Here is an 11,114-nt window from a genome sequence, read left to right as displayed (position 1 = left end):
CATACCAAGGACTGTTTCTCTCACAAGCCTTATCTACCACAAGGAGATATCTGAAATCAATGTGTGTCACTCTGTCAGAAACATCTTTCACATGATCATATCTCGGCCACCACCAGTTATGGAGCGAATACATGAACAGCCCATGAGTTTGGTGGTGCACATGAAACAAGAACCAAGCAAGCGCCTGATTCAAGTGATATCTGCATGAGAATATATCTTGGCTTCCTAAAAATGTTTGGTAAAGCCATAATACATTCCATTCTTTCAATCCAAAAGAAAGAAACTCATTAGAGAAAGGTAAAAGAACTGAACATATACATACATACATACATACATACATACATATATATATATATATATATATATATATATATATATATATATATATATATTCTCTTAGTGTCACATCTTAAAATAACATTCTGAATTTATCTTAAATTAGAAAAATTATCAATCATCCACAATCTAAGCCTAGAATGCAAGACATAAAATTTGAGGAAATAAAAAATATTAATTTTTCGTTCACATATATAACACTTATACAATTTATGATAATTCAATACTTCATAGCCAACTCAAAATTTATTAACAAACACTTATCAACTTACAAGAACAAGAATTACCATAATCATAAAAATAACCGTTGATCATAAATTTATATTAATATAAAACTCCATACTTAACATTTCAAACTTTTAAAATACGAGAGATCCTTTAATCATACATCAATTTATTTTTAAAAAATAATATTATAAGTAAAATATACTTTTATAATAACATCATGTCAACCCATCAAAAACTTACCAAGATCTTCTAACGTTCCATTGCCTCAACCCAAACCTAATATTAGGGTAAGTACCAAGCTAAGCTGAAAATTTTATATAGCAGTAGAGTAATATATAAAACTTAGCAAGTGCCTACTATATTCAAAGACATCCGATCATGGATACAAGAATCATATATATCATTTCATTAGATGCAAGAAACAAATAATATATAAGATACTCAATATCAAGATGCAACTCATTATCTCAAGAATAGAGTCATATTTGACATTTCATTTATATCGAAAGAGTATATAGAAACACATAAACATGTATTTTAGAAAAATATATTAAAAGAGCATAGAGATTAAAATGAAATCATAATATAGTATGAACATTAGTCTCTCATGTCTGAAAGTTCCATCCACCCTTGTTTGAATGAAGTCATTGGGGACGATAAGAGTATCAAAGGCTTTACAGAACTCTTTTTTTTTTATTTCTGATAAAGATTCATATTATTTCACAAATATCAAAATATAAAAAGAACATTCTAAGCAAATTTATTTAAAGTAATAAGAATAAATGATAAGAAATATATAACGGGAAGAATTTTAGTTGAAATCAAATTTACATAGATAAAGCAAGAATTGATTCAAAGTAATATTAGTTGAAATCAAATTTACATAGATAAGAAATATATGAAGTAATATCAAGTGAATTAACATATGCATAATTTATTCAAAGTAAAAAGAATAAATGATAAGAAATATATGACTCATTTAAGGGAAGAATTTTAGTTGAAATCAAATTTAAACAGATAAAGCAAGAATTGATAAATCTGAAAATAATGTGTTCTTATACAATTTGTAAGGTATATTTTAGAAAAATATGTCAAAAAGCAGAGAGAGTAAAATGGGATCATAATATAGTATGAACATTAGCCTCTCATGCTTGGGAGCTTTATCCACTCTCATCTTAATGAGGTCATTAGGGGTAACAAGAGTATCACAAGCTCTACACATAACTTTTTTTTTTTTTTTTTCATTTTTAGGAAAGTTCATATTATCTCACAAACGTTAGAGTATAAAAACAATAAAAGAAGTAAGAAAGTTCAAATATATAGATTACACATATGAAACAATAAAAAAATATATATGTGTACATATGAAATAATATCAAGTGGCATAACATATGCACAATTTATTCAAAGTAATAAGAATCAGCAATATGAAATATAAGAGTTTAAAACAGCAATATATATGACTTATTTGAAGGAGAAATTTTAGTTGAAATCAAGTTAAAAAAAAATATAGAAGTAAGAATTGATAAATTTGGAAATAAATGTGTTTTGGTAGAATTTGTAAGGTATATTGTAATAAATATTTGGATAAGAAATTGTATTCTAATTTATTCAAATTAGATATTGTTAGAAAAATATATGAGTATACTTTTAGAGGAAATAAGCTCTGTACAAATTGGAGTTATATAAAAAAATTACATGTAATATAATACCAAAGAGATTAGAACATATTATCTCCGTTAAGTAGAATTCAAGGGATTAAAAGAAATAAATATTTAGATAATCATTTATACTTCAAATCAGTCAAATAAAATATTAGAAAATATATTTAAGAGTTTAATTTCTAATAAAAATAATTTTGCTCGAATCTAAATTTTATACAAAATATTATAATTGAAAAATATAAATAGACAGAATTAAAAGGATTAAAAGGATCAATTAAAATAAATGTTTGGGCAAGTATATTTATATCAAGTAAGATCAAAAATATATATGAGAGTACAGTTTTTAAAGAAATAGGCTTTGCATAAATCAAAATTTTACACAAAACATTATAGTTAAAACAAGATAGATAGATAGATAGATAGATAAGAAGTCTTATAAATTTCAGATTAATAAGTTTTATAGCTCAATTGAGGTTAATGTTATTAGAAAGGGTAAAACTTTACAAATTACTCATAAACAAGAATGAATCAGAGATCAAAATCACTATAGAATAGGATAGAATACTTCTCCTTCAATTCCTCTTCTCTTCCAAGATATATTACAATAAGTTTTTAATTTGATAAATTTTCTCATTTTTCTTTTATAATTATCTAGGTTTAGCTAATAGAAAATATGACAATGTAACAAACATACAACAAAAAAATATCATAGGTATAAAAATATAGCAAATATGGATAACATACTCCCTAGGTTAGCTATTTACTTTCTTTTTTTCTTTACTAAATATAAATATTTCACAAATCATATTCAAATTCTAGGATTCACAATTAGGTCCATAGCATTTTATATTAAAATAATTAAATATATATTATAAATAATTTAACAATAAAATATATTACAACCTATTCTGGACTTGCATAAATTTTAATTTGAAAGACACCTCCCATTCTTCTTGTTGTGGTCAGAGTCATTTGTCTTGCCACATCCATCTATGTCAGCTTGTGACAGGTGACTGAGGCTCTTCCAGCTCTTGAATCATCGCTGAGTTGTGAGACACTGAGATGAAGACGCCACGCAAGTCACATGTATCGGATGGATCATCGAATAGCTGCACCTGCACCAGAGGAAACCTCCCTCGGTTGCTGTTCCCCTCACTGCCATTTCTTGCAGACATCCATCTCCACAGGGAACTGCTGCTTCATGGACAATGTGCATCTCTGCACATGTTCTTGTCCCATCGATTCAGTGTCAAGAAGCTAATGGCCTTCGACTAGGAGCCTCAAACATAGGCTTCTCTTTGCTAAAGAATCTTGGTATATCCTGCAGAATTGGGTGAAGAGGACTTGTGTGGCTGTGGCTGCTACAGCAAAAGCTCATGTGAGAGCTTCAGCAGTCGATGTGATTGGCTTCACTTTGCCTCAGAACTGAAAGAGAGAGACATCAATCATTGCCTTCAGTACAGAGAAACATAATGTAGCTGATGACCAACAATCCAATGAGAATAAAAAGAAGGCATATGTCAATGATATAAATAATATATCATGTGTTATGTGGGCTTATATCTCAAATAAAAGCTTAAGCTTTTGGGATATATAATAATCAATCATCTAATTCAAAGCTTTTTCGAGAATAGAAATTAAACTTCTTAGTTATGTTTGATGAATAATAAAAAGAGATAAACTCAATGCAAATAAAATAGACTTCCATAAAAGATCTCGAAAGGATTAATACAGGCAAAATATTACTTGCATAATTAGAGTGGTCATTTTCATACATAATAAAAACTAAAATTAAGAGAATTATTTGACTAAAATCCTAAAGTTTTATAAGAGAAAACTTCACAAAAAAAAATTCCCATATCAATAAGACAAGACTCAATTTTCTTTTTTTTTTCCGAAAGAAAGAAAAATATATATTCAAGATCTGAATCAAAATAAGTCAGAGGCACTCTTCAGTCAAAATTGGTATGACCAATTAAATGCATAAGTTTGAATTCGTAGCCACCACGTGGGCTGCTGCTACTTGGAAAAGCATTAAGGTTACGTCCCACCTTGTCTCCACTCATGCAGTCTCCTCCCATGGCGTGCTTCAATTCTAATGATTCACGCTAATCTTTCCCTCGATACAATGAAATCTATCCGAGATTACTACGTCTCTCTCTCTCTCTTCGTGCTATCATAACCTGGGCACCGATTGACCCAACCATCTCCTCCTCGTCTACCTCTCGTCGACCTCTGAGTGCTTCCAGGTCACCTTCTCTCTCTCTCTCTCTCTCTCTCTCTCTCTCTCTCTCTCTCTCTCTCTCTCAGTTCATTCCGAGTTATCATTCTCTTCGATCTTAACATGGACGTCAGGCATATGATTTGGGTTCCTCGCTTACATACTCCTTTTGCGATCGTTCCTATGATTCTTTTGATTTATGAACGTTTCAGTTGTTCTGTTGCCTCTGCAATTTTTCTCTTTCTAACACTTATCGGCCGCGAATGACGATTTCTGCTGCTTCGTTTTGCTTGTTTATGATAGATTTTGGTTTTTCTTTCTTCTTCCTTGATTTATTTTTCCTGCTTTTTTGGAGGTTGCGTAGTCTCTGTCTGTGGTCAAAGCTTGAACTTTTGGGCATTATTGTTTGCATTTTATAAGCATTATTCTCTGTCCTACACTGCAACTTGTTCTTGGCTACATTAGTAGAATGTGCAGCTCATAATTGTCACTGCATCAATTCAAATCTAAGCCTTTATCATAGTCAAGAAATCCAGTACGAACCACTGTTACGAGTGTGGAGATATCAAATAGCAATTCAAAATCATTTGATTCCGACAACTGGTATCTGAGGTTGCATCCATGCGCACCATGTGAAACCATTACATACAGCTAGTGTGCCATTAACAGGCAGCGAAGGGATGCCACACGACTGAGAGGGTGAGGCCGCAGCTAATTAAGCACCCATCACCGCAGAATTCGGCATCGCAGAGGAGGAAGAAGATGGGGTTTTGGTCGTTGCTCCTGGTGGCATCCACACCAGTGGTGCAGGTCCTTCTCATAGGCCTCCTGGGGGCATACCTTGCATCTGGTTACAGCAATGTTCTTCTTCCCGGTGCTCGAAGGGACATGAACAAGGTGAATCGAGCACACCGAACTCAAATTAAGTGCTTCACATCTTTGTCACATTCATCGTGGACCTGAACCGTGAGCTTCCATTTCAACAGGTTGTGTTCACTGTCTTCACCCCAGCTCTCATGTTTGCTAGTCTAGCAAAGACCGTCACCTTCCAAGAAATCATATCTTGGTATGTCTCAACTGTTTCTTGCCATTCTATAGAATCCTTACACTGTTCTGACATGATCTTCTGTCTTCTCAAGGTGGTTTATGCCTGTCAATATCGGGATCACATTCCTAATTGGGGGAATTCTCGGATGGATAGTAGTAAAAATCTTAAGACCACCAAATCATATTGAGGGCCTCGTAATAGCTGCTTGTTCAGCTGGTAATGACTCGTATCTTCGTTTCATGTATATTAATCTTTGGTGACGAAAACGTATACTGCAGGTAACCTGGGAAATCTGCTCCTGATAATTATCCCGGCGATCTGCGAAGAAGATGGCAATCCCTTTGGGGACTACAAGATCTGCAGCGCCCGTGGAATCTCCTATGTTTCTTTCTCCATGGCGGTAAAATCTTTTGGATTCGGCGTTATGCTCATCGGTTTCTGTATCAGTCACGGTGATGTGTTGTGTTCATGCAGCTTGGAGCATTCTACATTTGGACTCATTCCTACAGTCTCATGAGGAACGCTGGCAAAATGTACCATGCAACCCGAACAGCTAGTCTTGGAGTCACAGGAGCCAATGAAGGTGGTCATGGAGTCTCTGTGGATCAGGAGAGTGTGCTTTCACCACCAGTGAAAGCAGTGCAAGGAATGGCACAACACCAAATTGTAAGTTGCAATCATAATTATAAGGAATCAGAGGTATAATTAGGGACTCTGTTCGTATCTGATCACTTCTAATAAATCCTATCTTGCTAGAATCAAATAACAACACTGGAAATTTGAAGAACATGCATAAGAATCAGAGTTTTTAAGCTAAGATACGTGATGCAGGAAATCCCACTTCTATCCGGTGGAAACCTACAAGACAAAAAGGTGAACTTGTGGGATAAAATCAAGGAAACTCTCCACAAAATTGTCGAGGAATTGTTGGCTCCACCGACTGTTGCTGCGGTGTGTCCTCGTCGATAACTTTTCTCATACTCTAAGAGATCACATTCCATGTATCTCATATTTCTTGACTTGTTTCAGATTGTAGGATTCGTTGTCGGTGCAGTGCCATGGCTGAAGACTCTGTTTATAGGCTCAAGTGCACCACTGAAAGTTGTCCAAGACTCGATGAAGCTATTAGGGTGATCTAATCTTTGGTGTCCTCTACTAATCGAATGAATCCATTCTATCAATGGAAGTAGTAAGCAGTAACATACTCTCATTTGATCGATGCAGTGATGGCACAGTGCCCTGCATCACCCTCATTCTCGGTGGAAACCTGACGCAGGGTAAAAGATTGAGCTTCTGCTTCTCCACGCTCATGAATCACTCACCTCAAAGCTTCTGAAACGTGCGCAGGGCTACGCAAGTCGGTCGTCAGGCCTGTGTTGATCGTCGCAATAGTCTGCGTTCGCTACGTGATCCTCCCCGCGTTCGGGATCGCCGTGGTGAAAGCAGCCTATGGATTAGGCTTCGTGCCACACGATCCACTGTATCGATATGTGCTGATGGTGCAGTTCGGTCTCCCTCCCGCCATGAGCATAGGTAAGAAAGCTCCGTCCCTGTTCTCCTCAACAAGTTTTGTCGAACGCAAAAGGGTTTCAGGGCGATGAACACGATTGTGCAGGCACGATGGCTCAGCTGTTCGACGTTGCCCAAGAGGAGTGCTCTGTCATCTTCCTGTGGACTTACTTGATCGCGGCTGTTTCGCTTACAGTGTGGTCGACAGTCTTCATGTGGATCTTGTCTTAGAATTCTCATCAGAATTATTGTGTTATTTATACAGTGCCATTCTTTTCTTGCAAGTAATGCAGATGAAGGTCATCAATGTAAGATTTTTGTGCTGTCAAAAAGAACTCCGATCCCCATATGATCGATCATTCAAGAAATTTAAATACAAAAATAGTTGACACAAGATTGGTTTGACAATCGCATCATTATTTACCTATGTGTATGGAGATTGTGACTGCAATGAATAGTAGAATAGAGTATGTGATAGCTCTTCCTGCTCCCAAATGCTGCAGCTGACTGTCTGCAACTCCAGTCATTTTGGAAGCCACTACTACTAAATGATCAGAGTCACAGGTCACATGACATTTGTTCCCAACTCCGACGAGAACAAGACAGCTCCAACTCAGTGTCCTCTTCCCACCATGTGGCTCTCTGCATCAACAGAACTAATATATATGATCTAATCAACAAGTTGATATCTGGATGCCCAGCCGTGATTATGTTATGAGTCAACCATTATGAAGATGAAAGATCAGCATCTCTCTCTCTCTGCTTCTCGAGTTCTTCTCAGCTCATTCTGAGTCACAAATGGCAAACTCTGTCTGTTTGCTGCACTGCATCAGTATTATAACACTGTCTTGGTCAAAAAAATCCAAATGAGATGCCAAAGATCGTAACTCACTTGCGGCCAATAATTGTTATCTGAGTTGTGGACCATGTGAAACCATTGCAGCTATTAGAAATCGACTCTGATGGTCTGTACTTAACAGGGGAGAGATGTGCAACTAGGCATACACCACTACATGCTTAGCAGTAGCAGAGGAGGAAGAAGATGGGGTTTTGGTCACTGTTCCCGGTGGCATCCACACCAATCGTGCAGGTGCTTCTCATAGGCCTGCTGGGGGCGTACCTCGCGTCAGGTTACAGCAATCTTCTTCCCCACAGTGCTCGACGAGACATGAACAAGGTGACCTGCTCGTGCTGCAATCAAATCCCACTGCTCTGCATCTCTCTCTCTCTCACATTCACAGTGACCTGAACCATGAGCTCACAATTCAACAGGTGGTGTTCACTGTCTTCACCCCATCTCTAATGTTTGCTAGTCTAGCGAAGACCGTCACCTTGAAAGAAATCATATCTTGGTAGGTCTCAGCTGTTCCTTACAGTTCATACTTGATTTAGCTTGGCAATCAACTGAACACGGACAATTCCTGTCTTCTCGAGGTGGTTTATGCCTGTCAATCTCGGGATCACGTTCCTGATTGGGGGAATCCTTGGCTGGATAGTAGTGAGAATCCTAAGGCCTCCAAGGCATCTCGAAGGCCTCGTAATAGCTACGTGCTCTGCTGGTAATGTCGTGTTCTGTTTGTGTCATGTTCCATCAAAGCAATTCCTTTTGATCTGGTCTCGTATACCGTCAGGCAACATGGGCAATCTGCTGTGGATAATCATCCCGGCGATCTGCGAACAGGACGGCAACCCCTTTGGGAACAACAAGGTGTCCGGTGCCCGCGGACTCGCCTCTTTCTCCATGGCGGTAGAGCCACAAATATCTTCTGTTTCAGCTTTAAATGCAGTATTGGTCGAAGCAAGTGATGTGTTCTGTTCATGCAGATTGGAGGAATCTACATTTGGACACATTCCTACAGTCTCATGAGGAATGCAAGCAAAATATACCATGCAAGCCATATATCTTGCCATGGAGGTGTCATAGAGAGACATGGGAATGACCAGAGAGTCTCTACAGATCAGGAGAATATGCTTTCACTTCCAGTGGAAGTAATGGAAGAAATGGCAGAAAACCAAATTGTAAGCTGAAATCACAGTGTCTATGGAGATAGAATAGGAACCTCAATTTTGTCTATGAATCCAACATTGGAAATTGAGACAATATGAACAAAAATAGCTTACTTGGTATCATGATGCAGAATATCCCATTACTACCCAATGGAAGCCTCCATGGCGAGAAGGTGAACTCCTGGGATAAGATGAAAGAGACTCTCCACCGTATTGTCGAAGAGTTGTTGGCTCCACCCACTGTTGCCTCAGTGTGTTCTCATCGATTTCTTCTTCTCATACTTACCATATATAATTAGAATGAGCCTATGCATCTTACATGCTACTTTGTTTCAGATAATGGGAGTCATTGTTGGTGCAACACCATGGCTGAAGTCTCTGTTTGCAGGCTCAAGTGCACCACTGAGAGTTGTAGAAGACACCGTGAAGTTACTAGGGTGATTCATTTTTTGCTGTCTGCTACTCATTGAACAGATCATCAACATGCGTGGAGGTCATTAACTCGTATATTCGACTTGCTTGATGCAGTGATGGCACGGTGCCCTGCATCACCCTCGTTCTTGGTGGAAACTTGGCACAGGGTAAAGTTGAACTCAGGTGTGTTTGATCGATCGATGCAGTGATGACTCGAAAACTACATGCATGCGCAGGTTTACGCAGGTCGGTCGTCAGCAATGCGGTGATCGTCGCGATTGTTTGCGTTCGCTACCTCGTCCTTCCTGTGATTGGGATCGCAGTGGTGAGAGCGGCTTACGGGATGGGATTGGTGCCATATGATCCACTGTATCGGTATGTGTTGATGATACAGTTCGGTGTCCCACCTGCCATGAATATAGGTATAGAGAGAGAAAGAGAGAGACTGGTTTTACGAAGCCTTGTTGTTTGTATTTATTGTGTCTGGTAAATTGAATGCTAATGCAGGAACGATGGCTCAGTTGTTTGACGTTGGTCAAGAGGAGTGCTCTGTCATCTTCCTGTGGACATATGTGGTCGCCACGGTGGCGGTCACAGTCTGGTCAACAGTGTTCATGTGGATCTTATCGTAGAATTGCCGTCAGAAAGCATCACAAGCTATATATGAGCGGCACGGAGAAGATGGTTTTATGGGTCTTATTCTTTGTTAGCAATCGTTGCAGATTAAGATGATGTCAATAAGAAGAAGAAAAGGAGCAATCATTGGGAAGTGAACCTCAAAATGAAAGCTTTTGCAGTGTAGTCAAGAGGATAGTATTATGCATAAAAGCTTCATCTATTTGATACACATGATATGGATTTGAGATATTTTACCGAATGGTCAAAATTCACTTTATGACCATTTTACAGTCACTTTCTTACTCATTTAAATGATATAATACTTTGATTTAATCTCACATCAAAAATAAATAAAGGCTTAAATTGATTTATAAAAGTCCGATACTATTACAAACTTCAACATATACATATTTGATTTATGCATTTTGATCCGACAACATGATAAATCATAACTTCGGTTTAAACATTTTGATCGAAAAAGAAATAACAAATCATCCTAGACAAATAGTCGCAACCAAAGGTCATCCTGAAATAAAATTTAACTGTAAAACATGAATATTTTGTGTGGCTGCAACAGATCATATTTTTCAAAGAAAACAGGTTATTATACTTTCATAGATCTCAAGAATGACCTGTGCAGGAACTCAATTCTAAACTTTCACAAGTCTCAAAGAAAACCAGCATTTTCACAAAAACAGATTTTCTTGAAATAAAAACTATAAGCTAGTGAGCTCCTTTTCTTGAAATAATTACTATAAGCTAGTAATAACTATAATCAGTTTTTCTTGAAATAAGAACTCAAATAAGAACAATCTTTTTCACTAAATACTAAATCATGACAACCATGGCAAGTAACAACACACACTGTTGTTTGAACATGAAAGCTTTGAGTGTCTTCTCCCCTCTTGCTAAATAAGCAAAGCAGCACCTAACTTTTTGTTGAGTTGGCAGCACCTTGCAAGTGTGCCACCATCAAGAAAAATGTCCCTCCCAACTTGTATCAGCATTGACAATTCACATTCTGCACATCATTCTATTTAGCAACAATCCCACCATTCTATTTAGATAA

The 11,114-nt window shown here is 37.2% G+C and overlaps 2 protein-coding genes across 4 annotated transcripts; both read left to right on the top strand.

Annotated features, from left to right (window-relative positions):
* Positions 1 to 4,261: 4,261 nt before the first annotated feature.
* On the top strand, positions 4,262 to 7,400 carry LOC135668507 (protein PIN-LIKES 7-like). The gene is made up of 11 exons (XM_065178487.1): positions 4,262 to 4,477; positions 5,119 to 5,346; positions 5,436 to 5,515; positions 5,589 to 5,713; positions 5,776 to 5,897; positions 5,972 to 6,163; positions 6,329 to 6,448; positions 6,527 to 6,627; positions 6,722 to 6,774; positions 6,845 to 7,030; positions 7,113 to 7,400. Exons 2-11 carry the CDS (start codon positions 5,212 to 5,214, stop codon positions 7,235 to 7,237), a joined length of 1,239 nt encoding a protein of 412 aa, XP_065034559.1. The 5' UTR covers positions 4,262 to 4,477; positions 5,119 to 5,211; the 3' UTR covers positions 7,238 to 7,400.
* Positions 7,401 to 7,647: 247 nt separating this feature from the next.
* LOC135668508 (protein PIN-LIKES 7-like) lies at positions 7,648 to 10,326 on the top strand. Of its 3 annotated transcripts, none has more exons than XM_065178489.1 (10): positions 7,648 to 8,183; positions 8,279 to 8,358; positions 8,441 to 8,565; positions 8,638 to 8,753; positions 8,831 to 9,025; positions 9,145 to 9,264; positions 9,350 to 9,450; positions 9,542 to 9,594; positions 9,664 to 9,802; positions 9,935 to 10,326. In XM_065178489.1, exons 1-10 carry the CDS (start codon positions 8,049 to 8,051, stop codon positions 9,954 to 9,956), a joined length of 1,086 nt encoding a protein of 361 aa, XP_065034561.1. In that variant the 5' UTR covers positions 7,648 to 8,048; the 3' UTR covers positions 9,957 to 10,326. The 3 variants fall into 3 exon arrangements, with proteins under 3 accessions (XP_065034561.1, XP_065034560.1, XP_065034562.1); XM_065178488.1 differs by having other exon boundaries at positions 7,724 to 8,183; positions 9,664 to 9,849; XM_065178490.1 differs by lacking the exon at positions 8,279 to 8,358 and having other exon boundaries at positions 8,156 to 8,278; positions 8,363 to 8,565; positions 9,664 to 9,849.
* Positions 10,327 to 11,114: the final 788 nt, after the last annotated feature.

Source organism: Musa acuminata, unplaced genomic scaffold (assembly GCF_036884655.1).
Source record: "Musa acuminata AAA Group cultivar baxijiao unplaced genomic scaffold, Cavendish_Baxijiao_AAA HiC_scaffold_1128, whole genome shotgun sequence".
Taxonomy (NCBI): Eukaryota; Viridiplantae; Streptophyta; class Magnoliopsida; order Zingiberales; family Musaceae; genus Musa; species Musa acuminata.
Note: the sequence above shows the minus strand (reverse complement) of the source record. Positions and strands in the feature narration are given on the sequence as shown.

What these genes read in the sequence shown, in the direction of transcription:
- LOC135668507 (XM_065178487.1), top strand. Translation starts at nt 5,212, where the DNA reads ATGGGGTTTTGGTCGTTGCTCCTGGTGGCATCCACACCAGTGGTGCAG. An exon ending in CTCGAAGGGACATGAACAAG is followed by an intron (nt 5,347 to 5,435) that starts GTGAATCGAGCA and finishes CCATTTCAACAG; the next exon opens with GTTGTGTTCACTGTCTTCAC. An exon ending in GACTCGATGAAGCTATTAGG is followed by an intron (nt 6,628 to 6,721) that starts GTGATCTAATCT and finishes TGATCGATGCAG; the next exon opens with TGATGGCACAGTGCCCTGCA.
- LOC135668508 (XM_065178488.1), top strand. Translation starts at nt 8,049, where the DNA reads ATGGGGTTTTGGTCACTGTTCCCGGTGGCATCCACACCAATCGTGCAG. An exon ending in AATAGCTACGTGCTCTGCTG is followed by an intron (nt 8,566 to 8,637) that starts GTAATGTCGTGT and finishes GTATACCGTCAG; the next exon opens with GCAACATGGGCAATCTGCTG. An exon ending in AAATGGCAGAAAACCAAATT is followed by an intron (nt 9,026 to 9,144) that starts GTAAGCTGAAAT and finishes ATCATGATGCAG; the next exon opens with AATATCCCATTACTACCCAA.